At 40.8% G+C, this 27,701-nt stretch overlaps 5 protein-coding genes across 7 annotated transcripts; 3 read left to right on the plus strand and 2 right to left on the minus strand.

Moving 5' to 3' along the window:
- The first annotated feature begins 2,189 nt into the window (after positions 1 to 2,189).
- On the plus strand, positions 2,190 to 5,470 carry LOC135432893 (uncharacterized). The gene is made up of 9 exons (XM_064688773.1): positions 2,190 to 2,533; positions 2,837 to 3,000; positions 3,064 to 3,246; positions 3,310 to 3,425; positions 3,550 to 3,643; positions 3,706 to 3,882; positions 4,570 to 4,859; positions 4,912 to 5,057; positions 5,122 to 5,470. Exons 1-9 carry the CDS (start codon positions 2,254 to 2,256, stop codon positions 5,370 to 5,372), a joined length of 1,701 nt encoding a protein of 566 aa, XP_064544843.1. The 5' UTR covers positions 2,190 to 2,253; the 3' UTR covers positions 5,373 to 5,470.
- Positions 5,471 to 5,877: 407 nt separating this feature from the next.
- bmm (brummer) lies at positions 5,878 to 11,677 on the minus strand. 2 transcript variants are annotated; one of them, XR_010436978.1, is made up of 8 exons: positions 11,288 to 11,676; positions 7,438 to 8,120; positions 7,209 to 7,375; positions 7,036 to 7,144; positions 6,888 to 6,976; positions 6,570 to 6,826; positions 6,389 to 6,502; positions 5,878 to 6,271 (listed from the first exon to the last, which is right to left on the minus strand). XR_010436978.1 is itself a non-coding variant. In XM_064688774.1 (7 exons), exons 1-7 carry the CDS (start codon positions 11,445 to 11,447, stop codon positions 6,213 to 6,215), a joined length of 1,524 nt encoding a protein of 507 aa, XP_064544844.1. In that variant the 5' UTR covers positions 11,448 to 11,677; the 3' UTR covers positions 5,878 to 6,212. The 2 variants fall into 2 exon arrangements, 1 of the variants encoding a protein (XP_064544844.1); XM_064688774.1 differs by lacking the exon at positions 6,389 to 6,502 and having other exon boundaries at positions 11,288 to 11,677.
- A 528-nt stretch (positions 11,678 to 12,205) lies between these two features.
- On the plus strand, positions 12,206 to 15,101 carry Tdrd3 (Tudor domain containing 3). Its single transcript, XM_064688772.1, has 4 exons — positions 12,206 to 12,363; positions 12,417 to 12,504; positions 12,587 to 14,677; positions 14,743 to 15,101. The coding sequence occupies exons 1-4, from the start codon at positions 12,329 to 12,331 to the stop codon at positions 14,971 to 14,973; spliced, it is 2,445 nt and encodes an 814-aa protein (XP_064544842.1). The 5' UTR covers positions 12,206 to 12,328; the 3' UTR covers positions 14,974 to 15,101.
- A 442-nt stretch (positions 15,102 to 15,543) lies between these two features.
- On the plus strand, positions 15,544 to 16,619 carry NHP2 (NHP2 ribonucleoprotein). The gene is made up of 2 exons (XM_064688943.1): positions 15,544 to 15,873; positions 15,942 to 16,619. The coding sequence occupies exons 1-2, from the start codon at positions 15,623 to 15,625 to the stop codon at positions 16,171 to 16,173; spliced, it is 483 nt and encodes a 160-aa protein (XP_064545013.1). The 5' UTR covers positions 15,544 to 15,622; the 3' UTR covers positions 16,174 to 16,619.
- Positions 16,620 to 18,269: 1,650 nt separating this feature from the next.
- Positions 18,270 to 27,263, minus strand: Helz (Helicase with zinc finger). Of its 2 annotated transcripts, none has more exons than XM_064688942.1 (6): positions 27,121 to 27,263; positions 25,318 to 25,859; positions 24,641 to 25,244; positions 21,071 to 24,582; positions 19,631 to 20,912; positions 18,270 to 19,553 (listed from the first exon to the last, which is right to left on the minus strand). In XM_064688942.1, exons 2-6 carry the CDS (start codon positions 25,654 to 25,656, stop codon positions 18,934 to 18,936), a joined length of 6,357 nt encoding a protein of 2,118 aa, XP_064545012.1. In that variant the 5' UTR covers positions 25,657 to 25,859; positions 27,121 to 27,263; the 3' UTR covers positions 18,270 to 18,933. The 2 variants fall into 2 exon arrangements, with proteins under 2 accessions (XP_064545012.1, XP_064545011.1); XM_064688941.1 differs by having other exon boundaries at positions 19,631 to 20,915.
- Between the last annotated feature and the right edge of the window lie 438 nt (positions 27,264 to 27,701).

The raw sequence follows: 27,701 nt of genomic DNA on the forward strand, positions 1-27,701 counted from the left end.
TAGTTGCTTTTTTTAGATTGTTAATTTTTAATTACACTTGTTTTTTTAACGTATTAACTAAATGATTCAAATGTTTTTAAGTATCAACATTTTGGCATTCTGCCAATTATTGGGTCGCTGTTGGACGTCACATGTCATAAAATAAATTTAATTCTATGTATAAACCACATATTGATATTGAATTCGCACAGTTCCTAGAACACCAAACTAAAAATATTTGCTCTGCGGCTCAAGTGCGATCTCTTAAGCAGAGTCCCTCATTTATCATGTCCATACGAAAGATCACAAAAGCAATTTAGGATTTAGGGTTCGGATTGACTTTATGATCTAGCTAAGTGATCGCACTTGATAATATATACATTATATGTTTTGCATGAATAGTATTGAATATATTCTCTGTTAACAACTTAAATTTATAAAACTCTTGCCGTATGCAACTAGATATTCATCGCGCTTTAAACACGGCACATCCCGCTTCTTCATCGTGGTTGCCTTTGGCTTAGTATAGATTCCATTGGGTTATCCGTTAGTTTATTCATTAAATTTAGTCACACTTGAGTAATACTGAGGTTTTAACTCCCATTATATTGAGACTTAGTAGGCCAGTAGAAGATTTACGATATATACTATATCAATAACTGCTGATCTAAAAAATCCCAACTATAATGAGGGCACACGCTTACAACCATTAAGGTTTAATGTTTATGCCCTGATGTTTAGTTCTTCTCGAATATTGCTGTTCGAGAGACTAACGAATGATAATAAATATGCTACATCTTTTATATATTGGCGAGACTCTTTGTGGTTAATCAAGCGATAACTTTTGCTGTTATTTGTCTCATTCATATCAATTCTATCAAAATATATAATATATATACCTAGACGTGTAACTCTTGATCAGTATAGCTAAAAGCTTTAGTAAGAGAGCAACAGCAATCGAAATTGAGTGCAAGGTCTGTAAAAGATAGTAATTTGATATTGAAACTCAGATGCTGTAAATTAACTCTTAGTTAAAGACAGAGTCTAAAGAATGCCCCAAGGTGTTCATCACGATATTTGTAAGGCATTGAAAGAGATCTCAAATCCCATATGTTGATTTGGAAGATCCAAGACTATATTGATTTACACATTTACCCAACTGTCATGGGACGCACATGTCGACAATAAGGTTTTGTTAATTTTAAAGGCCTTTTCAGTAGATTTGTGTTCTTGTTTTCTAAAACTTTTCATTACGCATGCAAAATCAATAATTACTTTATTGATCAAAATTCTCTGCTGTATTCATTGACTTATTAAATTGCAAACCAATTCTTCTCATCAATTGAAAACCACGTTAACAAAGGTGTTAAAGTCGAGTTTGAACTGTAATTTGATATCGGAAGGCATATACTATGGGCAACATGTATAATATAATGCATCGTCAAGCATTGCTGATTTTTATTCTCTTACGCAGGGTATTATAATTTTTTTAAGTAGGACATCACCTGCCTGTTTATTTATTATTATGATGATTACCTTCCGGTCGTGAACTTTTGATTTTTTTTTTAGAGAACTTTTGTAAGAAGTAATCTCGGAACCCATAAAATATATATAAATAGTTACCCGTCGGAATCGGAGCTGAAGAAAATGTTATTACTTAAATATTTAGTCTATGAATATTATTGTTGTTAATTCTTCTTCTCTTAAATCTATACTTTCTTTTTCTTTTATGATTTACAGCGTTAGTTATTTATAAGAATGAGACTGGTAGTTATAGGGAAAGTGTCCATCATGAAATTAGTGGGTTGATATTCCTTGATTTACAGGATAGTTACTTCTTTGGGACGTATGTTTGTATCTATTTGTATGGTCCCAGTTAACTGGTTAATATGTTGGTTGATTATATGTGCATCAAAATATATATCTGCCGTTGCCTGTCATTTGCCGTAGAACAATGTAGAAGAATCAGGTAAGAGTCGATGCGGAGATACCATGTTATTTTCTCAACTCCCTTGTTTCTCATTTTCCATAGGTTCGGGGCTACAAACATGCCTAATCTGTACACCGTTGAAATTGAAATCATCGGAAGTTGATTTATTTGACAGTTTCCCATCTCATGTTTAGTATGTTTTCCTCTTTTGTTGAAGAGCAACAAAAAAGAAAAAAACAAAAAGAATAAAACAAAGAAGAAAAAAACAAAACAAAACAAAAAAAAAAACAAAAAACAATATAAATTTAAAAAAATAATAAATAAATAAAAATAAAAAAAAAGCTATGTCGACGTTTGTACCAACACCAGTACCAAAATCGGGTGTTCAAGAGCATATTCAAGTATGGGAGAAAATAGATTGGAGTCCGGAAGTGGAGCAGGGAATATACAAGGACTGGGGAAAATACTATTCCCGACGACGCAGGGAAAACATTGCAATGAACTATTATGACAAGGCACTTGAACTTAAACCAGATGATCATTCGACTCTCTACCATCGCAGTCAGAGTAAGCGTAAGACTGCACGAATAGATGGTGCGCTAAAAGATAGCCGGCAGGCCCAAAGTAAGTGTGAATTTGAATCGCTAAGTTGATATAGTGAAAATATGTATAATCGATTCTCTCTATATCTATCATCAAACTGAGTAGCTAGGAGCAGTTTTACTTAGGCTGTTGTTTGATAATCGCCAGATTCTTTAAGATACATTTACTTAAGGCTTGTGTTTCATCTATTTATCTGTGATCGATTTATACCGAGAAATGGAAGAGCAACATGTCCTGATAGGGTCCAATTATATTGATTTTAAGACTTTATTTTAACTCGAAAATTAAATGAGCTAATCTGTGAACTCTATTTATTTTATAAAGAACTCTTAAAAGGTTTAAATGTGCAAAATGCGCCAGTTAATCTGGAAGTTTGCGATGCTTTGTACGAGTTAAACCAGTTCGAAAATGCTAAAGCAGAATTATATAATAATACACGTATCTTTACGGGCAACAAGACCAAGGCCTTTGAAAATCGATTGCTTGTGGTATGTAACATATAAAAAGTGTTTACCTTTAAAGTATTATTTCATTAAAGTATTATTTCTTAGGTTGATGAGAATATAAAAGACGCTTGCGGCGACGGATTGAGCCCATTTATTTTAGAAAATGAAAAGCTCATGTCCCACGTAAAGGAACTTCTTAATGAGAAAGCGAAAGTTGATAAACGCCCGCTATGGAAAATATTAAAGGAACAAGGCAAATGCGATATCTTAAGCATTCCAGAAATACAAGTTTGTTTCTTATATATCATATATCATAGTGCCAAACTGGTTCTAATTGATTCATGCATTTAGGAACAAATACTCTCCCCACTTGAAATAGCGAGACGAAAGCGTGCATTTGATATATGTAATCAAGTTTACATAGATAGAACATGGATAGACATTCTATTTTTGAAGAACTTAAGAGAGTAAGTTTCTTAGAAGAAATTCTTGTATTATCTAAATCAGCACGAATATAAGTATTCTGTTTTTTTGTTCAAATTTAAATGTTCATTTTTTTTTTTAATATACATGCATGTATTATGATTTCAGTAATCCAAACTTACTCTTGGAGCAGTGCAAAAATTCCAATGGCTTCTTAAGATCTTTAACTGATAATCAATATGAAATCATTAAGAAGTTTTTGGTATGCCTTAATAAACGTTTTTTTATTGACCCTAAAATGTAATCAATTTTGTATGTCCCTAGAAAATGATACATGCTCGCTCTCCGATCTACTACATACGGTACAAAAAATATACAAATATGGACCGGTTACACAAGTTCCAAGAAGCCTTGCTCTTTAGAATACAGTACCAGACACGTCGAAACATGATAACTGCTTTAAAGACTATTAAACGTCTTCGTGAAGAAAAAAGTTTGACGGTAAGTTTTGTTCACGAATTATATTGTTTCTAATAACCACAGACATATATGTACTTCAAAATTGTTTTGAGTGGTCCAGTTGAATCAAAAACATCAAAAATCTCGATTGATTTTTGACGACGGCATGGTATCCATGTTCTTTTAACTAAAGAACAATATTTCATGCTTTTGCAAAGATTTTTCGTATGCCAAAGACAGGCTTAGTATATGCTTAGGGTTTCCCCCTGCAAGTGTTTCTTGGAGCCCGACTGTTGTCCGGGTTGTCCTGATCTTTAGGGAAATCCTTTTGTCGGGGCTTCAATAAATAAGCAGGGTGTAGACAAAGAAGGTGCGCAGGATCAGGATCATAGTAAACTTTATTCCATGAACGATCCATTAAAGCCAAATTGTTTTAATTTAGATTCTTTTTGTCCAATGTGCCTGCAGTTGTCGTATTGACAGCAATCAAATCAAATTCAGAAAGGCAAATTGCCCAGGCCTGTACTCCCTTGGCGGGTCATTCCAAATGCTTATGCCCTTCCTTTTATCTGCATAAATGACTTCTTAAAATCCATGGTTAATATAATATTATAATATTTCAGGTAACTTTGGTCGTGTGTGATATCTGTGTGTCCATTAATATTAATACAATTTTCTAAAAGAAACTACCAATTTTACCAGTTTTAAACTTATTCCAAACATTTTCAGAGACTTTCAAATTATATCGAGGAGATAATGGGAGATTATGTTGTGCTGAAAACTAATCGCATAATGCCATGGAAGATTGAGTTCATTAACGAAGTATACAACACTTTGGGTTTGGCTCTAGCCGAGCAGTACTATGTGCCTAAAACCTATCGACAATCAGACAGAAATCCTCTTCTACAATTGTTGCACCTTAATTTGAATAAAACAATGGAAATCTCTAAGTTTGTTTTTGGAGACCGATCCACACATCAAGATCAGGATATAGTGGACCCTGCCTTCACAAAATCGAGGTAATTTTAGTTGTATATAAAACAATCAAAAGACTTTCATTTTTTTTTACAGACAAATGATTGCGCGTTTGGAGCAGCGCATGGTATTCGCAAAATATTCAATCGAAAAGTGTTATTTACTTCATCAAATTGCAAGCATTCATCTTCAGTCCAATCACTATGATGAGTGTTGTTTTGTTGCTCGCAAGGCAATTCAAGGTTTGACAAATCCTTATTAACATTTTGAATAATCTGAAAAACTACAAAAAAAAACTATTCTTAGAAACTAAAAATTGTAACAGCTACTTATGGAGTTTTCTAAGCACTATTATCATTGTCAAGTCGAATGCAGCTCTTAACAAAACTGAGCGCACGAAAGAAGTTTTGGGGAAAGCTCTCAAAATTGCTGAGAAACTACATTGCCCAGAAAGAATTGAATTTATCGAAACGTGTATGGCTTATAATGAGCGAATTTCTCAAAAACTGAGCACAAGTCGTCGGGAAAGCAAAATGTCAGCTCGAAGCTCAATGTAAAGTGTTTTCCATCTCCTTCATTTCAGTTTAGTGTAGAAAAACAAATTTGCAGTGAACAAAATTGTACGTACGAAATATTAAATATTGTTTCCGTTTAATTAGTTTACAATGAAGACGGCACTTCTTAAGTCCTAGATGCTTTCTGTTGTTGTCTGACTATCGCTGATTAGGGAGTCTGAGTTGTTTACTTCTGTATGTCTGTTACATACAGACCATCGGCCTTTCCAATTGGAATTGTTTCCGAAAACGACGCGACAGACGGACGTGACCAAATCGTTCCGATCCAAAATATATATATCTATGGGGTGGACATACCTTTTTCATAGAATACACATGTGCGCAAAACCAATATACCCTTTTTAATCCATTTTGAATGGGTGTAGGGTATAATAAATATATAGGTTATGGCTATAGAACTATATACACGGAAGTGTTTCTTAGTAGATGGGTTATATAATATAAATAACTTAATCTTTCTGTCTATGGGAAAAACAAATTTAACAAATTTTTAGTCTTTGACTTTGAATAACTTTTGTATTGTTTTTATTTTGTTTCCTTTTATTACATACCACCTTAACTTAATTCATTAACTTATTTTTATCATTATACATTTTTTTGTTACTTAAAAGTAGATCATACTGTACATTTGGGATATTGAATATTAGTTAATTAGGTACTCAGGTTTTTACACACAAATGCTTGGCTACAAGCCACTTTGGGTTCGTTGCATTACAAATTATATAAGGACTATAACTGAAGCATATACAATTTTGCGTATTTAACATATATTTATGTACAAATCGGTTAAACTTTGTTCAGCCTCAGGAAAACTGACTACGGTTACGCGATACGCGTCGCCAAGGGGCTAGTATTCGGCGTATGTTCATCTATAAAATAGTCTGAAAAGAAAGTGAGGAGTTGATTAATAATAGTTCTTTATGTATTGTTTGTGTGATATAACAATATAAGGAAATGAATTCGTATTCATCCAAATTGCCAACATAAAGCCAATTTACCTTAAATACTCAAATGTTAATAATTTAGTGGTTTGGGAATTGTTACAATGTGCAGTCAAGATGGTATTTAGAAGGCGACGTCGTGTAATTCAGGTTTCGTTGGCATAATTTGAACTGCAAGATATGTTAGCCAGTATGATTTATTATATAATCCGATACGATGCAAGATTTGACTACTAACCCGATTCAATGCCGTTCCATTCACTGACTTCTGGATTAAAACACTTCTGATGCGCAACTTCATGATCGTCGACTGACCCATTATAAACTTGCAAATCGGTATTGAGTTCATGCTTTGTCATGTCATCAAAATCGAATATTTCGGTTACTTTTATATTGTTGGTATTATTATCTGTGTAATAGTACGCATATAGCGCGTCGTTATGCGCAGTCATCTCAATGACATGTCCGACATCGCTATTTAAAGGTGTAGTATCACTGCGTAAGAGTGGAAAGTTAAGGACAATAAATTAATTTAAGGTTTTGCAAACTTAATTACCATTTATCGACGAGAATTGAAACATGTGGATTATACAAATGGTTGGAGTGAAGAAGGCCGGTAGCATCAAAGTGTGGCTGATCGTAAAGCTGTGCGTGTGGGTTCAAAATTAGTTGTATAATCAACAGGGGCAAAGGTAAATACTTACCGAAAACTTGTTGAGAAAACGAACTGTCATGGCAGTATTTAGCTGAACAATAAACTCTTCAACTATTTGACGCATTTGCTTAGTCAGTTTTGGCGTTAAGGTGCTGATTCTAAATGATATCAATTAACGAATATTAATTAAGCTAGCCATAACAGACAATCGAATTAACCTACTTCGATACTGTGGCCAGAAAGAAGTCCATGGGTACTGTAGCCGGCAGCGAAAGCAATTTAATGCCGCGATGCTTGAAGATCCAATTGGCCAGGCCCTTGTTAGCCTGCTCCAAATAGTCTTGTATAACGTCCAACACGGTTTCCGGCATGTTTGAGCTCAATGCATCCTGAAACATTTTTTGGGAATAAGTTATTATTTTGGACAGAAGGGATAAAGGATAACTCGTACCTTCCTATGCTTCTTGCATTCGCGGCACTCTGATTCCATCTCCTGCGATGTCGCAACTGTTTCAGAAACTACAAATGTGGACTGAACAGCTATACAGCGTCGGCAATTAATTAGGTTATTGCGATGCAGAAATTGCAGTGCATCATCGAATCCCTGCTGGCAGAACTTTGAGAGGAACTCGGCTCTCGGCGGGAACAGAATGCGTACGAAGCGGTTGACGTTCTGCCGCGATATCTCGATGCTTGTGTTGGCCCAGTTAAGGTGGAATAGCTGCGAGCTTTGGTCGCGTGGACAAATGTCACTCTCGCCGCAAAAAGGGCTGACAGTTATGGTGTTTTCGTCCAAGATTGGCAAGTTGTCCGAGAACGCACCGTCCATATACCGCACGCCCCGAAAACGCGGTGGCAAAATTCCAGAAAAGCCGGGAATGAAGCACGCACAAAGTAAAGCTTGCAACACCTCCTCACGGGACGCAAACTCCGAGATTATCACATTCTTGCCGTCGTAGACCCGTGTTAGAGAGATGTGCAGACGTCCGCTGACACGCTTATGTGCGTCATCGGGCAGATGTTTCTGGAGGCCCTCGAGCAGGCAGGTCTGTATATTAAACGACGGACTGAAAGGCCCAAGTGAGTGCCGGCGCGCCTCGTTCACCACGCGGAAGAAATCGGAAGTCATGCTACCTTTAATGGGACGGGACAAAAACATGCTATTCAATTAGTGTACATTTTAAATTAATCAAATCATATACAGTATATATGGTCCACGCACTTTAGCATCATTTCTGATGTCAACGATGTCAATTCAAGATTGCTGTTTACCTAGTTAGGCGATAGGAAATGACGTGTGCACCTCGTGCTGATTGGGTTGTATAAGTGTTAGTTTGGCCTCCATCGAGCATTTAACCGATAAGCCACTATAAAACACACTTCTCTCTCTATATATATATACATATATGTATATACGTAGGCAATGATTGTTTTGTTTTTGCACAACATGTTATAGTTTCTGCGTGTGCCAGCAGCTGTTTTTTTTCTTTCTGAAAACCCAGCTGATAAGAATCCCCTTTTGTTGTTTGTTTAAATATATATGCCTTTAATGTTCCGACCCTAATTTATAAAGGCAATCGCATTCCTTTCATTAATACAACGATAACACAAAAGATCTACAAATATTTATTTATTTTGCCATCTTAATTCAACCCTAAAACGAGCTCTCGCACAATAACCGAAAATATTAAAAACTCAAATTGGGATTACAAAAAAGCAAAAATATTTAAATATGGAAAATTTTTGGCAATTTGGCTATTTTATGACACTTTGATGGCAAAGCTTATCAGTGTAAGGGTATACGTTATTTCAAGGTTATTCTGCATGTTCTTTTACAATTTGATATATATTTTTGTCGCGAAAACAGTCTAGATATGAATCATTTTCCGTCTTCCGATCATGCGATCTATTGCGAGTTATTGATTAGATAAGTAAGGGGTGCATTAACCGAAATTTAAAAATAAATTGATCGCAAATGAACGTAAGACTGCTTGACTTAAACAGATTGTCGATTCGGCAGCTGATGTCAGATTCTGCCTGTAACAAATACGCATTGGATCTGTTAATGTCATGCTTCCTAGGATCGAATCTACCTCCTGCAACCTGTATATACTCATATATAATATTCACGAATTACCGCTAATACAGCGGGTAGGCTTCGAAAGCGGATAACTGTGAAATGCATATGACTCACGGTGGGGGTAGTTTCGACTTAATGAAGGGTATGTGGTGTTTTGTTTGGTATTCATACTGTACTTTGAAGCCATTTAATTGGTCGGTCAGACAGCTGGTTACGCCAGCGTTGCTACGAAAAAGTAGCTGAATACAATGTTGTTAACAGCTAAAAATAGCTAAATTCGGTTGCTAAGCACAAATTGGCAATAGAGGGTTGCCATTGCTTGTTCCTTGAGATGCCAAATAATAGCCGAATCAGTTTACAATTTCAACTGTTTTCGGCTGATAACCTCTAAGAATAGCCTATTTACGCTAGAAAACAGCTCAATTGGCAACAAATCAATTGCTGTGCAAATAAAACCTTAACTGTCATTTGTACATATAGATGATATTTTTCCAATTTAATTAGATTATATTTTTTTGAAGCGTACTTAAATGCATACGTAAATACACATGTAAATACATGCATGCAGATTTTTATTGAACCGAACTTAAGTACATACATACATACTATGTGTGTACATATACATACGCAAAAGTGTAAAAAGACCTCAAAAGTCACAATGAAAAACGGGCTGATAAGTCGCGTCACAGCGCAAAGCACAGCTGCTAATTTATTGTAAATAAAAACACTTGTTATGAATCTGTTTATATGTACTGTATTTATGTATGTTATATATATTCCATATTTGATTATTTCTAATCAAATAGGAAACTCATTCACTTTGTTTCGCTGAGTGGCTAAACTCAGGCCACACAGAATTGACGTCAATTGAAGGGGGGTCTATTCTAAGCACATACACACATACATACATACATGCCTATAGCAAACGGTAAAGACCTAATAACTTTTTGACTTACAAAATACATATTGTACACACACACATATACCCATGCATACACACACATACATGCATACACATACGCACATACATGCATATGTATGCCTGACATATCTGATGACTGATAGCAGTCAAGTAGAAGTTTCGTGTGCCCGTCATTAACTGGTTTCAAAGTTCGAGTGTCATTAATCTAGGGAAAACAAAGCAAATTAAACGCCTGCAATTGTCAATTATCTACACACACACATACAGACATAGTACATATGCACGAGCCGCATCTTTTCTAACTGGACTGCCGTTAAAAGCGAACTGCAGCAGTTAATCTGGAACAGGTGCGGCATGAATCATTCTACCTGACTGCCCACCGAACTTTCTACTACGGTATAGCAGAAAGCAGAAAGATGCCGCAGCAGCGGCAACAGGTAAATGTACCTATACACATGCATGCACACGTATACAGATATAATTGTATCTTTGCGCCAAAGAGCACGAAATTGGGAGAAAGGGTTTCAATTAATTCTATCCAGCTGTTACTGTTTACTGTACAACATATTTTGCAGTAGACAAACAAAAATCCCTTTTAGCTTTAAAGAAATTTGTGAATAATTAACAGATGCACGAATAACGATTATTTGTACGGTTTTACATGTGTGTGAGTGCATCCCTAAATAAACTACGAATCAAAACACGCCCTCACAGATAAGCAAGGTCGACCTTCAGAAAATTCAACAAATAAGTTTATACATATGTTTGTGTGTATGTGTGTGTGTGCGTGCGTGTATTTATATAAATGTAAACAACATTCTCGTTAGTTTATTTTTAGGGCCTGTCACACTTTACATATATTACACACAAATATACGTACGTACATACGTGTGAATTCAAGTTGCGGCGTATTTTAATGTTACGTTTCGACAGCGACGAGCCCCCAAAAATATGGGAGTGTACACCACAGCTGGCCACAGTTGGGCGTGTGTGTAAGTTGTAAATATTTATGTACACACATATGTGTAGCTTGGTATGTCGACTTGATTGTAGTCGAATGTATGGTATGATGGGAGTATGTATTATAAATTGATCAACATAAAATATCACATTTAATAAGGCAAACGATCATGGGTCGATGTACGCCCTAATCTAAACAGCCGAGCCATTCAATTTTGTGCTCAATTCGTCTAATAAATATTATATATAAGCAAGAATATACATATATATGCGCACATACATGAATATTTAAATGTATATGTGTGTGCATGTACATATATGTATAAGAGTTAGACATACCTAGTGGCAAATCGCATAGCAGGCAGCATGCTGCCAGGGACCCAGCGGAGGCACCTCCGATTTTTTCTAGAAGTAAATGCGGGGCATACTTCTTGAAGGAGACAGCAACGCCGACATGATATAACCCAAGAAATCCGCAGCCAGCAAAGGATAAATTCATTTTGTGTCTTTAGTGATCAGCACTTCAAATTTGTTTTGATAGGAATGTCTTAACTTTCGCGCTTTTGAACTTAACGTTTGCCTACGAAATATTTTCAAATACAGGTGTCCGATGTATATCTATTTCTTTTGTTGTATTTTATATAAATTATTTCGTTTAAGCTTTGAGCTTATTTATGTTTTGTTTTTCACTTCCGCTCACAATTAGATCGAACCGTTACGTACAGCTGCTTTAGCAACAATGAATAAATGAAATTGGTTACCGCTATCGAAGAATTTGTTTATATCGATATATACATAAATGTAGTCTCGCCGTTTTTTAGGATGTTATTGCTGCCAACCTATCGATAGCTTCTTTCTCTAGGCGCGTACTTGAAACGTAATGACCATATAGAACATATATAAAGAAATTGTAAAATAAATTGCAATCAAGATCAATGTGACGATAATGTTAAATTCGTAAATACAAAAAAAATTATATTAATATATTTAATGGTATGGTTGTATAGAAAAATATCGCTATTGGTATTTTTGAGCCCAATATATCGTGCCATGGGCAAGTACGCAGTGGCAAGCTAGATAATATTTTGAACTTAATTCGTTATGTTTTTCGATTTATTAACTTCAACAGAACAATATCAATAAATAAGGGTATGTTTGAAGTCTTTGTATCAGCCAAGACTAAAAGAATTAATTGCTTCATGGAAGCTACTCGATATTACTAGTAGCCGATACTACTAATACGATAGCTTCTCTAAGCATATCGATTATAACGGCGAAATTGGGGCGCGGCGAAGACAGGCTGCGGTGCGGCGAAGTTTGTTAGTTTTGTGCTGTGCTCGCTAATATATATGCATTTATGTATTGTATATTCACGAAAAAATGGAATTGTCAAATAAATTAAAGGCGAGTGGATGGTAAGTAACTCAACAAAGAGGGCAATTACACATGATATCAACAAAATTACCAGGCACTTTACCGAGGATGGATTAAAGACATTAACAAGCGCCGTCGGCGACAACCCCGACCCTTGCAAAATAATTGATGAAGCTTTAAACGTGAGTATCAGCTTTGCCAACTGTGACCGACCGGCTTACAGCTAAACAAAGAGGATTAATCACCGTTTTGGGCCAATTGCAGCGCGATCTGCGCGACATCGGAGGCGGCGCATTGCCAACTAAACGCGAGGAGGGCTCCGGGGAGCTCGCAGGTCGCATTGTGCTGCAGGTACAGAGAGTGCGAAACATTTCTGCCCCGAAGAGCAATGAGGAGTCGAAGGCTGCGCCGCGGCTCTTGCAGCTGGAGCTGAGCGATGGCCAGGCATCGCTACAGGCCCTGGAATTGGAGCCTGTGCCAGCGCTGAACCTGAACGTGGCGCCCGGCACAAAGATTTACTTTCACGCCGAGAAATTGCAGCTTATACAAGGCTATCTACTGCTGCGTCCCAACGATTTCAAGTTACTGGGCGGGCGAGTGGAGGCGCTTTACGAAAAGTGGGACTTCGCCCGCACAATGCTGAAATACGCACGCAGCGGACGGCCACTCACCGGATCGACTGCTCCGCCGCCGTGGGTCGCATTTGGCAAGAGCATCGATGCAAATGCGGATCGCAACTTTAAGAGTCTCGCACCGAATGCGGATAAGGACAAGCCCGCAAAGGAGAACGACGAGTTCAACAGCATGCGAAACGAAGCCATTGCCGTGGCCAGCAAGGCAGGTGTGAAGAAGGTTTTCGGCGGTGGAGGTCAGAATATTATCGACCATAATATTAAGAAGATTCTCGAAAAGGGCTACAGCAAGGAGGAAGCCAAGACTGCATTGCAAGCGACACGTAATAATTTGGAGCGCGCCCTCTTCAATCTGAAGAGGCGCAAGGATGCAGCTGAGGGATACAGCGAGCCCCCAATAAGGGCCGGCCGGGGGGAGAGGAACGGTAGGGAGGGAAAACGTGGCGCCAGCCTTAAAGAAGAAGCTGAAGCCGCAAAACCAGCAGCAAATGCCACACTTTTCGACTTTCTTACCACTAAACTACGCACGACGGACACGACACCGACTACCGAGGCAGCCGGTGAATCTACAAAACCAATTTCAAATGCCGAGAAGACGATTGTCAGGCAATATGAAAACGATTATAAAGCCTCAGCTGTAACATTAGCTGAGAACAAGACTCAAAGCTTGAGCGAACGCACGCGATTTGAGAACAATGTTTCAAGCAGTTTTGCTGCGAATCGTGGCGGTCATTCTGGCCGGCCTTCACGAGGCGGGGCACGTGGTCGGGTTGGTCGCGACGACCGTTCGTCACGTGGCGTGGGCAGCAGCTACAACGATCGGGGTGGAGCTGCGGGTGGCGGCAGCATGCGTAAGCATGAGACGAACTCGCGTCCATCGGAGTCGACACATGCCAAAAGCGCCAACCGTAATGGCCATGACCACAATGCAGCAACAAGCAAAGCTGGCTCCTCTGAGGGGAAGCAAGAGAGTTCTGCAAAGGATCAGGGCAACAACAGGCGTACGAACGAACGCCAGAATCATCGCATTGGAAATACTCGAGCCGAAAATGGGACTGCCAGCAATCACAACAATCGACGTCGTCAGCAAGGAATTGGCACAAGTGGCGCTGGCGCTGGCGCTGTTGCCCCCGCGGCCAAAAGCGCCAACTCTTATAACAACAACAATGATGAATTCAACAATCGTTTGAATAAAGTCGTCGCAGAGACCGCAAACTTGAAGCTCAGCTCCACCAAGCGTGAGCATAGACGCGGTGGAAGGCAAAGCGGCGGACAGTCCACTCGACAGCAATATGAAACGCAGGGGACTTTCAATCAGGCACCAAAATCGCTGGAGAAGAGTCTTCCAGCTCAGCGACAGCAGAAATCGCAGCAGGAAAATGCTCGACAGCCATTGAATGCCAGCAGCACTCAATTGCCGAACGGATATACTTATGATCCCAGCAAAATCATGGGATTCCAAACGAAGGAGACAAATGAGTTTGCCATGAGCTTGCTGAAGAGCCAGGGATTGACTCTTGCGCCCACCAACCACTCTCCGGCACAGACCCAACCAGCAAATAACTTGCCTCCTGCACAAGCGGGCCCCACTTCCTTTATGTCGTCTAACCCGCAGCCAGTTGCAATACCAGCGCCCCCAGCAAATTTAGGCCTGGCTCCGTGCGATGCTTGGATGTGGAAGAGCAATGATTTGTGTATGGCCAAGTACTGGGATGATGGACGGGTAAGTACACAGTGCACAATCGAATGCTCAACGACTTTTATTAATGATCGCCCCAATGCCCGTAGTACTATGAAGCTGAGATAACTGCAGTCGGGGAGAATACGTGCGTGGTGTACTTCCTCGGCTATGGAAACCATGAAGAAGTATTAAAATCCGATATTCTGCCGATCACGGACGCCCAAAACAGACCATTGACCAACATTTCCCAGCCACAGCCACCACAGACGCGTCATCGCGGCGATCGCCAGGCTCAGCAACAGCAGGTATATGTGCCACCACACAAGCGGGAAAATTGAGAAAATCGAACCTATTCAAAACTAAATTAAATGTGTCGAACAAACAATTATAAACATTTTTTACATTTACATTCATGTGAACAATGTACATAAACATGTACATATACGTACATCTTATCAAGGTTAAACAGTGTATGAAATTTAATGTTTAATAATATTCATTTGCATTATATTCAAGCTCATCAAAGTCATGGAATACGCAAGGCAAATTTTAAATTTGGTTACTCATTTCCAAAACAAAATGCACTTGCAATTTGCATTGTTTGAAAAGTACCCAGAGTGACTTTATTGGTTGAAGGAAAAAATCCCAAAAACGGGCAGTGTTGCAAAACATCAAAAATATAAAAGGAGGTCTGGGAGATCTAGCTCCGTAACTCAGTAACGATTTCTTAGAATATAAAGTGTTATATATGAATAATAATACGTTTTATCGCAATGCCCTCGGAAGTGATCTCAGCAGTTTAAATTAAAATAGATTTACGCTTAAAAGTCATGGGACGTTATTCAACACTGTGCTTACAAGTATGGTCTTCTTAAATCGATTGTATTTTAATTATTATCGAAAATAAAAAGTCGGTCACACTTGCTAGCACGTGTTTAGTAGCTAAAGGAACGGCTTGTTTTCGTGTTTTAAAATAAGTAAAATAAAATGGTTAAAGTGAAACTGGAGCACACGGATGCGGCGGATGTTTCAATTAAAGTCAGCGATAATGTCACCATTAAAGAAGAGGAGACCTATGATGACAAATTGTTGTTTATTAACGCCATAGCAAAACCAATGGCAGGCAAGAAACTAGCCAAAAAATGCTACAAATTGATCAAGAAGGCCATGAAACATAAAACCTATTTGCGAAATGGTCTGAAGGATGTGCAGACCCGTCTGCGCAAGGGCGAAACCGGGTAAAACTCACTATCCAAATGCATATTATTCCCAATATCTCCAATAATCTTTGGTGGCCCCATCACAGCATCTGCATCTTTGCCGGCGATGTGACACCTGTGGACATTATGTGCCACCTGCCCGCTGTTTGCGAGGAGAAGGGCATTCCCTACGCCTACACGCCCAGTCGCGCCGACCTGGGCGCCGCGATGGGCGTTAAGCGGGGCACCGTGGCTCTGCTGGTGCGACAAAACGATGACTACAAGGATCTGTACGACGAGGTGAAAGAAGAATTGGCCAACTTAAATGTTCCCATTTAAGCTTTTGATAATAATTTTAAGTCACAAAGTTTGACAATAGTATAAGCCTATCCATTTGCATTTGCACGTAAAGACGTATGAACACACGCAGCTATAAATACCATTAAAATATATTTTACATATATTGATCATATTTGTAAACTATATACACAAGGGTATTTTACACTGTGTTTTCTTTCCTCACTTTACTGCAATTTTAGAAATATAGAATAAAGTTCAAAGTCAAATAATTTGAATGAAGCGATGTTTAAATTTAATTTGAAAATTATTGTATATATGATGAAACCCGATTTTGTTACTTTAAAAACTGGCGTTGGCATTTGCTTTTGAGCTGGCCAGGAAACTAACTAAATCTAACAAAACCTTTTGTTCGAAAAAATGCAAATAAATAGTGTAATTCCTCATGAACCTTGAAGGAAAAAGCAAACAATATTACAAATCGTAAATCTCGAATTGATAAACTAATGAAAAAATTCATATCGATCGAATTTTGTTGTCTTGGTCTCATTTTTTATCATATGTTTTTGAAATTGAGAGATGCATGTAATATATATAAGTTGTTCATTATTATTTGTATACATTGGGTACATCAAATCAAATGGAAGAATTATTCTCCTCCATATAAAGTATATATCCGAGATAGGCTTTCTGGTGTCAGATTATTGTTTTTTATCATTGATTGGAGAGTCAAGCGTTGTATTGTATACAACACCTGGCTGCAAAGATCTCACTTCATAGGTGCTTCTTTCTGTTGCAGGCAGTACACATGGCGGGACCGGCCGAATCGCTCCAATATATCATATAGGAACGTTCGGTGGAAAAGAAGGTTCTTGTATGGAAAAGTATTGTGTTTATCCAGGTATGTTGACCAAATCTACCTTTTACTAGTTTAACTGAGTTTATATTGTCTTTGGCATAACTCTACTATTACTCAATAGGAAGAATCGGTCGAAAATAAGTTTTTGACCGGCGAAATATCTTTTCCAAGATATTTCTCTGAAACAGCATTTACGAGCTTCCCTATTCTCACATATCTGCAAAGCCGTAAGGCAAATGTCTACAAAGGTATTAAATATTTGGCGTGCTGAAGACACTCTCGATTTTCGCTTATGACAATTTAATTAGAATCAATATGTCTTTTAAAGAGCTCTTGGCTTCGCTAAAACATAATTATTATATCACATTAGCTTTCGACTTAGACAACCCATCCACTAAGGTCTGCTGCTTACCAAGTTGAAGAATCTGCTTCCACCCAAATATCGCAGTTCTTTCCTGTTCAAGATATAGTCTCAAGCACAGATTATTATGATATATATTATAATATATACATTAAAAATGTGCATAGTATTTCGGCAACAAAAAAAAGAGATGTTTTTGGTGTCCCTTAGGGATTTTTAAAAGTTTTTTTTTATCTGTATGTATTTTTATAAATTGTTTTACACAGTTCTTAAATTTGCGTAGTTTGGATGCGTTTCGTGTTTCAAATCAGTATTCAAAGTTATTTGTGCTTAATAAAATGTGTTTTTTAGACAAACTGACATACATAGAATTATAATTTGAATTTTTTTGTTACTGTTATTTAATATTAAATATATATATATATATATTTCCTAGTTTATTTATTTTTTTTTATTATATAAATGATTAGATTTTATATATAATTACATTCATGCGTCTTTGCATATGCATACAAGTCGCTGGCCAAATACATACATACTACCAAAAATCGAACCCGAGAAAGTTACTGAGAATTATATTTAAAATCAAACCACATGCTGAGGTTAATCTTGTCAAAGTAGTTGAGAATTCCAGAGGGGGGGGGGGGGGGGCAGAGTTATATATATACTTATCCAGTTTCTACGTCCAATAAGCATCAGATATGGCGCATCAAGTCAAGCAATATTTGCCTGGGCCGACAGAAAAAGTATTCATACATAGGTGAATGACATTTATGTATGCGTATGTACATAAATACATACAATAGGTGACCCATATAGCCAATATATATATATATATATATATATATATATTTAAAGTACAATTATGAAGCATTATATTTGTACGATATAAGTACGTAAATAAATTAAAGATTTGAATAAAGGTAATTAATAATGTATTTGAGTACATGATAAATTTTCAGTTTCTAATTTTTCGAATGGTCAACTGCTGTACAAAACTCAAGGTACAATAAATGTATGTATTTATAACTCAAGCGCACTAAGGCCAAACCGAACATTCTCGTAGCATATGATCTACGACTAATAGAATGATTATAAAATACAAACTTTCTTGAATTGCCTTAAGAACTAGCTAATTGTTTTCTTTTTTTTTTGTTTTTTTTTTGAATTTTTTTTTGTTTGTTTTTTTTTTATTTTATAAGATTTTTTTTTTTAGTTTCAAGGGCTGGGTGCTCAGAGCTACCCTGCTACATGCGAAATGACAGCGCCAGGGGCGTGCGTGGGGCGGAACGGCCTGCTGCGGCATTTGTAACTACTAAACATATGCATATAATATATAATAATTGTAATAATAATTAAATCTACATATTTAAATTAATTGCGATTAAAAAAGCAAACGGGAGAGCTAAAATTAACAAGCAATTCATTATCTGTTTTTGAGTTTTTCTAATTTTGCATTTTTTTTTGTTTTTTTGTTTTTTTTTTTCGTTTTCTGTTAAGACTCTAAAGTCATTATTTAAGACGTTGATGCCACGTGCAGCAGGCGGTGGCGTTTACCGGCGCATTCAACGACGCCAGGTGCTCACTGAAAGTAATTGTAAAAGCCTGAAGTTGCTTGCCCCAGTTCTCGTATGGCCGCAAAGGGATCCTTCTCCAGGTCATTGGGCGGCTGGGAGGATTTCGATGCATGCAAAGGCCGTGCTGAGTTCATTGCGGGCTGCTGCTGCTGATGTCCTGCGGCTGCCTGCGGTCCTTGGCTGAGCACAGCCGCATATGTTGTAGCTGAAGACTGCTGATGATTGGCGGTGTCGGCAGAGACCTGGGCAGTCTGCGGTGGCACGGCTGCAAACAAGTCTAAATCATGTCCGCTCTTAAGTGTGTTGTAGTTATTGTAGAGCAGGCCGTGTCCATGATCGGACTTGTTCGAGTGCTCGGCAACCACATTATTAGCTTGGAACAAGGCCTCAATAAGATTGGTGCCAGTGTCCAAGCCGGCAAAAAGCCCCGGCATATTGTTGTAGCTGTTGCCCCCATTGCCGGTCATTGGCTGGCGACGATAGAGCGGCACTGAGCTGCCACTATTGTGAGGGCCATAGAGCGGCACTGAGCTGCCACTATTGTGAAGGCCATTGCTGTTGTGACCAGCATTGTTGTGGCTATTGAAGTTGTTGTACGACTTGTCGTTAAGCATGGGGTTTCCGGCTAGCGAGATAGACATATCGTGTTAATATGGAAAGATATATTTGTTTATAAGCTTAACGAATGCAGGTCGAACTTACTATTGTTCATGAAGTTGGGAACGCCAGCGTTGTTGCCGCTTGTAGCCGGATGGACAGCTGTTCCCGGCACCGGTCCTGTCATGTGGTTAGGATACATATTTAGCGGCTGCAAAGGTCCAGGGTTGGGGCCATGTTTTGCCATGGCCAAAGGTGTTTGTTGTGGCTGCTGGCCCTGCATCATTGTAAAGAGACGACTCTGTTGTTGTTGCTGTTGTTGTTGCTGCTGCTGCTGCTGTTGTTGCTGCTGTTGCTGCTGTTGTTGCTGCTGCTGCTGTTGTTGTTGCTGCTGCTGCTGTTGTTGTTGTTGTTGTTGTTGTTGTTGCTGTTGTTGTTGCTGCTGCTGTTGTTGCTGGTGCTGCTGCTGATGTTGCTGTTGTAAATCACCGCCATTCATCATGCCATTGGACAGCGGCATACCGCCCGCGCCCACTGGCGCTGTTGCTACACCCACCATGCCGAGCACGTCACGTAAGATGGGCTGCGCAATGTCATTGGCCCCATTCATAATCGAATTGAACACAAGATCAATTTGCTGATTAAAGTTGTCTAGTGGCGGCGACGAATCCACCGACTGCTGGCTCTGCGTCTGCGCCTGTGTTGGGTACATTATCGGGTACTGTGGCCGCTGCGGCTGTGGCCCCATGACAGCATGTGGATTAGACAGCATCTGTGGTCCTTGCACTGCTGGTGGCTGTGGCTTGTGTCCCTGCGGATGGTGCTGCTGCTGGTGACCCTGCTGCTGCAATGTGGCCATCACCTGGCGGAGCATGTCGCCAAACTTGTTGGCTGCCTCTTGGCCCACAGACTCCAACAGCTTAATGTACCACTTATATTGCTCTTCCTTAGAGCTGAATGCCATTTCGTATATGCTCATATTGGGAGGCAGCAGCTCATGTGCAGACGGAAAGCGCAAGGCACTGGGCGACGGCTGCTTTCCGGCCGAATACATATAGGGGGCAGGAGGGGGCTGCTGAGGTGGACCCGCGGACTTCTCGTAGTTGCCGTAACCAGACCCAGCGCCATTGTGACGCAGATATGGTGGTGGCCCGTTCTCCATTGGGCTCATCGGGCCGTTGGGCACACTGCTGCCACGTTGAATGGGCATCGGTGGCTGGCCATATAAATGATGTTGTGGAGGCAGGGGCTGTTGAGGTGGTGGTGCCTGGCCGTGGTTGTAAAGCGTCTTCTTAGCTAGGTAACCCAGTTCGCTTGGATTGCGCAGCAATTGTGCCGCAGTCGTCGCGTTGCCTGCAGCTGGTGGCACGCTGCCTCCTCGAAGAGTCTGCTAATAAAAATAATTCGTATAATGCTTAAAGATTTAAGACTAGATGCTGTCGTTTGCATATACAAATATGACTACACCTCAATTGATCTTGCAAATCATCCAACATAAGCTAAAGGCCATTCTATTTATATTTCTTAATTAAAACATTTACTTACTGGTGGGGGCAATGGTCCTGGACCGCGGCCGGGCGCATTTGACTGCTGAGGTGGCGGTTGCTTGTTCGGCGGTAAGACGCTCCAGGGATTTGTTTGCGGCGGCGGACCCCAGAGACTGGCATTGGGATTCTGCTGTTGCTGTTGCGGCTGTTGTGGGGCAACGGGTGGTCGCCAGTGCTGCATAGCTGCATATTGGCCATAAGGTGGCGGCGGAGGTCCTCCACCGCCTGGCTGGGACTGTCGCAGATGTGGCGGTCCAGGCGGCGGCCCGTTAGGTGGCGGTCCGCGCATTCCCATATGGCCACGTATATGAGCAGCAGGTCCCGGACCTGGTCCTGGCGACGGTCCGTTGGAAGACTTGCCGCCAGCGGCCACAGCAGCTGCCATCATTGCCGCCATATGAGTTGAATACATATGAGAGAGCTGCTGATTGGCCATTGCTGCAGCCATCTGATTCATCTGATGCGCTGCAGACGGTCCGGGACCCATGCCTGCGGAGGCAGCATAGTGAGGTGGCTGACTGCCGGGTGGCGCATGCGCTGGAGCATTTAGGTACAGGGCTGCCTGCTCGTGTAAATATGCCTCCGGCTGTAGGGCACGAGGAACAAACTCGGGAGCCAACGGATTTAGAACATAGCCACGCTTCATTTCGACGCCATCCAACTGGGAGCGCAAGTTTGACCAAGTCAAACCAAACAGCGACTTGTGCTCATCGCATATTTCAATGAAACGTTCCCAGACCTTGCGGCAGCGTCCTATGGAACAGAGAGCTACTGGATCACCAACGACAGCTACCAAAGATTGGGCTCGCGTAATCGCAGTGTTGAGAAGCTTGGAGTTGCTAAGAAAACCATAATCGGTATCTGTATCGCCCACACTGGTTGTGGCGACGGCAGCACCTCCGGCACCCGGGCCGCTCGCCTGGGGCAAGCATGTGCGTCTTGTGCGCACTGTGGATAGGAATACAGCACGGAACTGCTTGCCCTGCACATTGAGAACGCGCTCCACGGAGATGCCGCCCATGCGTCGTTTTCGCAGCTCGGACCGGATACGAAACACTTGATCTGCATAAGGTGTCATAATTCCGATACTGGTATCATTTAGCTTGCCCCAGGCACTGGGCCAGCGTTTCCGCAGCTCAGAGACACGCTCGACCACCTCGTAGACCTCGGCATTGTTATAGAATGCCGTCGAGTTTTTGTCCTGCACATCCTCACCGCGCGTCGTGAAAAATGTGAGCGGATAAAAGCGTTCGTGACGCGGCTGTTTGCCAGACGCAACAAGCTTCTGCTCATAGAAGAGCTCCGAGGTGAAACGTATGATGGCTTCATGGGCACGATAGTTTTCACACAGCAAAATTTTACACGGAAAATTTGATGGATAGTGGTCGTATAGACGCTCCAGTAGCGAAATATGCAATTTGCGCTCCTTTGCAAAGGCGGAGAAGAGCTCGGGACTCATCTGCATATGGTCACCGGCCAGCACAATGCGCGTGGCATCATTGGCCAGAGCCAGGGGCATAATCGCCTCACACTCCATCGCCTGCGCCGCTTCGTCCAAAAATATGTGAGTGAACAGACCCTTGGGTAGCCCGAGCGTGGCCAGCTCCATGCTAATGCTCAGTGTAACGACTATAATGCGATGCCGCATGATATCCTCAACGCTGGGACGTCGGAAATTGCCGACGCCGTCCGTGATGCAATATTTTTGAACCACACTGTTGACCGTTGCGGACCAACGCTTGTGATAGTAAACACGAAGTGGTGTCGCTTCCTCGAGACCCTCTTCGATCCACGGATGCAGGTACTCCTTAATATAGAGGTCTGCCGCCGAATTGGAATGCGTGCAGATGAGTATCTTGGCTTCTGGCTGTGCCAGAAGCTGTTTAATTGCCTGCGCCAGCGTGTATGTTTTGCCCGTGCCAAACGGTCCGATCAGCAGAATGGGTGGCAGCTTAATACTTAAAGCCGTTGTGATGGCGTTGACAGCCTCGCGCTGCTTCGCATTTAGCTTGGGCTCGCAAGCATCAGCCCACTGCTTTTTGGGTGTCCAAGGTATAGCCGGCTCCAGCTCGGTCGCAGGAAATATCAAGCGGAAGTCGGTTATCTTGTCCACAGCATTGTGCCACTCACAGTAGGGCATGCGATTCAGCTGGAACTGTATGTCCACGTCCAACTCTGTGTCTGCTTGCAGGCCCATTGCTTCTACGCATTTGGACGACAGCTTCAGATATATGACATTTTTGCCCTTGTCCTCAATAAGCGCCTCATACACAGCGCGCTCGGTTTTATCTGATTTGTCCGATTTATCTGATTTAGTTGTGGTCTCCTCGGGCGCCGATATATACACGCTGCTGCAGTTCGACAGAATTAGCCGACCCGGCGACGTATCCTCTGAAATGTCCTTGCCTAGGCGCATCAGTGCGAACAGCTCGCCCGCCAACGAGTACTTGGCCGTACTAGTAGCCATGCCCGCCGGTGTTAATATATAATTGGAGGCCACTGTCAGCCGGGTACGCACGTTATACCGGGCGATTTGCTCGTAGCGAGCAATCTCTTCAACGTAAAGCAGCTCGTGTGTGCGCGAACGGTAGTTGTTTTGCGTCAGTCGTTTCTCCACAATTGTGGACTGTGTTAACGTAAAGGTGGCAGCACGCGGACACGGATATCGCTCTAGTAGCTCGCGTTCGTGCTGCAAGTCGCTGAGATAGGCTTCCGTCTTCAGGTGCGTACCTATCGTGGTCTCAAAGCGAGTTAACTGTGTGTTGGAGACGTCCCATCGTGTGGCCGAGCTGTTAATAATGTCGCGTTTGATTTCCTCGATCTTTTCGGCATCGCTGACGGGCAGCACATCAACGCAGAGGTGACGCACTAGCAGCGGCTCCTGGCCAACGTCGAAACAGATGGATTGCCGGAACGTTCCGTAAATTTCTGTGTGAAATTCAACTGTTATTTCGTGTGCGATCTTAGCTGGGGTAGCGGTAGATTCCTGCGCTTCAGGCAATGTAGAAGCCACCCACTCCTGATCAGACTTTAGTTCTACATTTGCCTCTGCCTCAGATTTTGAATTGGCCAGCTTGATGGATTTTATCGCAAAATGATTGCGATGTGCGTCCTGTAGCAGGGCAACCGCTTTGAGAGGCCGCAATGTTTCCACCTGGAAGAGCCACTCGCGCTTCGAAGTCTTGGAGCTAATGCTGGTAACCAATTGCTGCTCACACTTAGCTTCCACGTCCGGCACTCTTTCACACATGACGCGCTCCGGGGCCGTGGCCTGGATCCATCGTTCGAGCACCTGTTCCGTGTATGACTTTCCGTACAATTCCTTTTCACAAGCCTTTTGCACACGCATTCGCCGATACTCGAAGCGCTCCTTCCACTCATTTAACTCGTCCAAGCCGTGCGCCTCCACACACTGTGCTCCGTAGTGGCATGTCCGCGCGAACGCCTCGCAGAGACTGTACGTGTCCAGTGTATAGCCCCGAGGTGGAGGCCGCCACTTCCAGTCGCGACCTATTAAATATATTGTTTAAATCGACAAACACCAAATAGCACACTAAGCAATACTTACCCTCATCGCTCATTATCACTTTCTGGTGGCTTTCAGTCTGGCAATGTTGCCTCAACTCGTTCCGTGTTTGGAAGTTGATGGCACAATAACTGCACGTTATTGTTGATGTTGAGTGTGCTGCTTGCTCTGCATCCGGCACAGGTTCTACTGGTGAATGCTTCACGCCAGTCAGCTTAATGGCCGACAGCAGCTCTATGTTCTTGGCACTCATGCTGGAGCTGGACATAGTGCTGCTGCTGCCAGTGCTGCTGCTGCTGCTGCTGAAGCTACCACTACTATTCTGCTGCTGTTGCTGCTGCTGCTGTTGTTGTTGCTGCTGTTGTTGTTGCTCGCGTTTTTTTAGCCCTTTGTTGCTGAGCAGCTTGCTATACTTATCCAGGGGCAGATTGTTGGTGGCCCAGTGATCAAGCTTAGTATCCAGTATTGCCATCTCATCCTCGAGGCGTGCATGCGGAATTTTTTGCGATTGCGTTTGCACCTTATTGTGTCCATTCATTATCATCTGTATAATGGACTTGTATCGCTCGAGCGTCTTCGATATGTCCGAGAAAATTTGCTGCCCGCTTAACTCGTTTATCCACTTGCTCAGAAAATGTTCCGCATCCTGCATTTAAACATATGTACAATGTGTAATCAATTAAGGAGCATTTTAATTGGATGTTAGTTTAGCTACTCACCGAGTACTTGTGAAGCTTAAAAAGCGCGTGCACCAGCCAACGACGCGCTCGAGACACGCTGGCCAAGCACTCAGTCTGCTCCGCAAGCAGTGTCAGCACTTTGTATGCATCTGCCAGGCAGCCCTCGTATCTGCCCAGCTCCAGCAGACACTCGCAGCGACCCAGCAGGCATGCGATTTGCTGATCCTTTTGTGCTCGCGTTGTCCCATTTGGCTGCACCTGTGCTTGCGGCTGTGGCGTCGCACTCGCCGCGAGTATTTGATCGTAGAGCGCCACAGCACGTGCCCAGCTCCGTCGTCGCACCATGTCGTGCGCCTGCATCTCCTTTTCGGCGGCCATTGAAGGCAGCCTTCAGTCGGCTTTTCAACGCGTTCGATTAAGTTCGATGAATGTTTCGAGCTGGTAGTCGTCCTGCTGCTTTTTTTGTGTATAGCTGTGCCTTGGGTTCTCGTCTAATTTATAAATATTCCCAGTTTATGTGTGTATATATATGGGTACTTCCTTAAGCTAACAATTTACACTTGTACAACAGTTTCTGTTTACTGCAAAGATACAAATTCGTCAGAGAGTGGACAAAACGCAAATGCAAATGAATAAAGAAAGACACGAATATTTAATTTATATTTTACAGCATGGCTGCAAGCACCAATTTAACTCAAGTGTCGAGCGCGTGGCTCGGCATTCAGTTGATTTCGGCAAAATGCATTCTTTTTTTTATGATGAGATTTATTAAGCTTTAGGCATAAAGGAACAGACAGAGCGGGGTATTCTCTGTCAAATTAAAGGGGGCAGCTGTACCTATTGAATCAGTTTAGTTTTTCTCTAATGTGCCTTTTGGCAGAACCTGTATTTTGCTGAAAGTGCAATATTCATTAATACAATGCATACAATGATTATGTATTTGGATAGACAAGTATTTAGTCTATATACGTACATATTATATATATATGCATCAAAGATAATTTTGCACCAAATTTGAGAACTAAATATAAATTATGTACTTGAAATCATAACTATAACGATATAAATTTGTTTTTAAAGAGTGTTCGCGTATTTTCTCTTGAATATTCTGTTTGTTTTTCACTGTTTTATTTATAAGAGCCGACAGTTTGTTGCTGTTGTTGTTTCGGATTATTTACACTAAAGTCACACAGATTGCTTTCTGTTAAATTAAACGCATACATGCGTGCGGTCTATTGGGGCCGACGGTTTTAAATTTTTGCTCTTATTTATTTTTTTCTTTTTTAGTTTAGTTTTATTATTGTCGTTTTATGCATTTATGAAAGGCACAGCTCAAAGTAGCTTTCACAGCCTTAGCCGGACGCGTGTTTTTTTTTCTTGTGTGCTACATACTCATTTTTTCCTTTATTATTCGAAATTGAATTTAAAATTTCTTTTGTTTTCGCACAATAAATTCAGTTTTCTTTTTAATTTTCGCCTTTAAGTTCTGCAACAGTAGACGGTGTTGAACACAAAACGAAATGTCAAATTAGCAGCCTGTGCTTTTTGATACGGCCATACGCAATGATGTTGCCATATAAATGTACATGTACATATGTGCAAATATGTACATATATATGCTAATCAATTGGATATTTCATGTGAATTTATGTACATGTTCATCCATATATGTATGTGCAATTTGATTTTTGCAATATACTAAAATATTTTCCGCAATCCAAGAATTTTATACCTCTACCAACAGAAAATTGCAAAAGGCGCAGCAGCTGTCATTTGCCAATAGAAGGTGTTGGTATACATGTTCGCTGTTATTAGAATAATCCACAAGCGCATTTTAGTTACCTTTGCACTAACTGTTAATAATGCTACACTAATGTCTAATTTAATTTTACATGGTTAAGCACAAACTATGATAGAAAATGCACATCTCACGTCGAAAAATGTTAAAAATAAGCTATGTATGTACTAGTGTTGGATCGCTCTTGACTGAGTTTATAATAAATTTATCAACACTAAATTGTGGTGGTCGGATAATTAACAGTTAATAATCGGACTATCGAAATTATATAACTCAGTTTATACGGGTAAATAGATGATTTTCTAGAATTGATATTATAGTTTCTTAAGAGCAGAGTATATCCTGTTTTATTATTATTTTTTTCAGCTAACATTATTTGTATCCATAATGAATGCCCCCTGAAAACAAATGTTCGAAAAATCGGTTTCCTTACACTGAATTACAATTGAATTCCAATTTGCCAAATTAATTTGGAAAAATATCTATTTAGCTGGTGTGCCAATTGAAGATGTATGTAAACGAATAAAGCACTTAAATTTGTATTTCATATTTCATATTTTCGATTACTTCATATTGATGAATAGTTAATACAATTTGAAACGCATTACAAGCAAATATTCAAACA

Source organism: Drosophila montana, unplaced genomic scaffold, assembly GCF_035044405.1.
Source record: "Drosophila montana isolate Dmon_TW-CO22-7 unplaced genomic scaffold, ASM3504440v1 contig_3216_1, whole genome shotgun sequence".
NCBI lineage: Eukaryota > Metazoa > Arthropoda > Insecta > Diptera > Drosophilidae > Drosophila > Drosophila montana.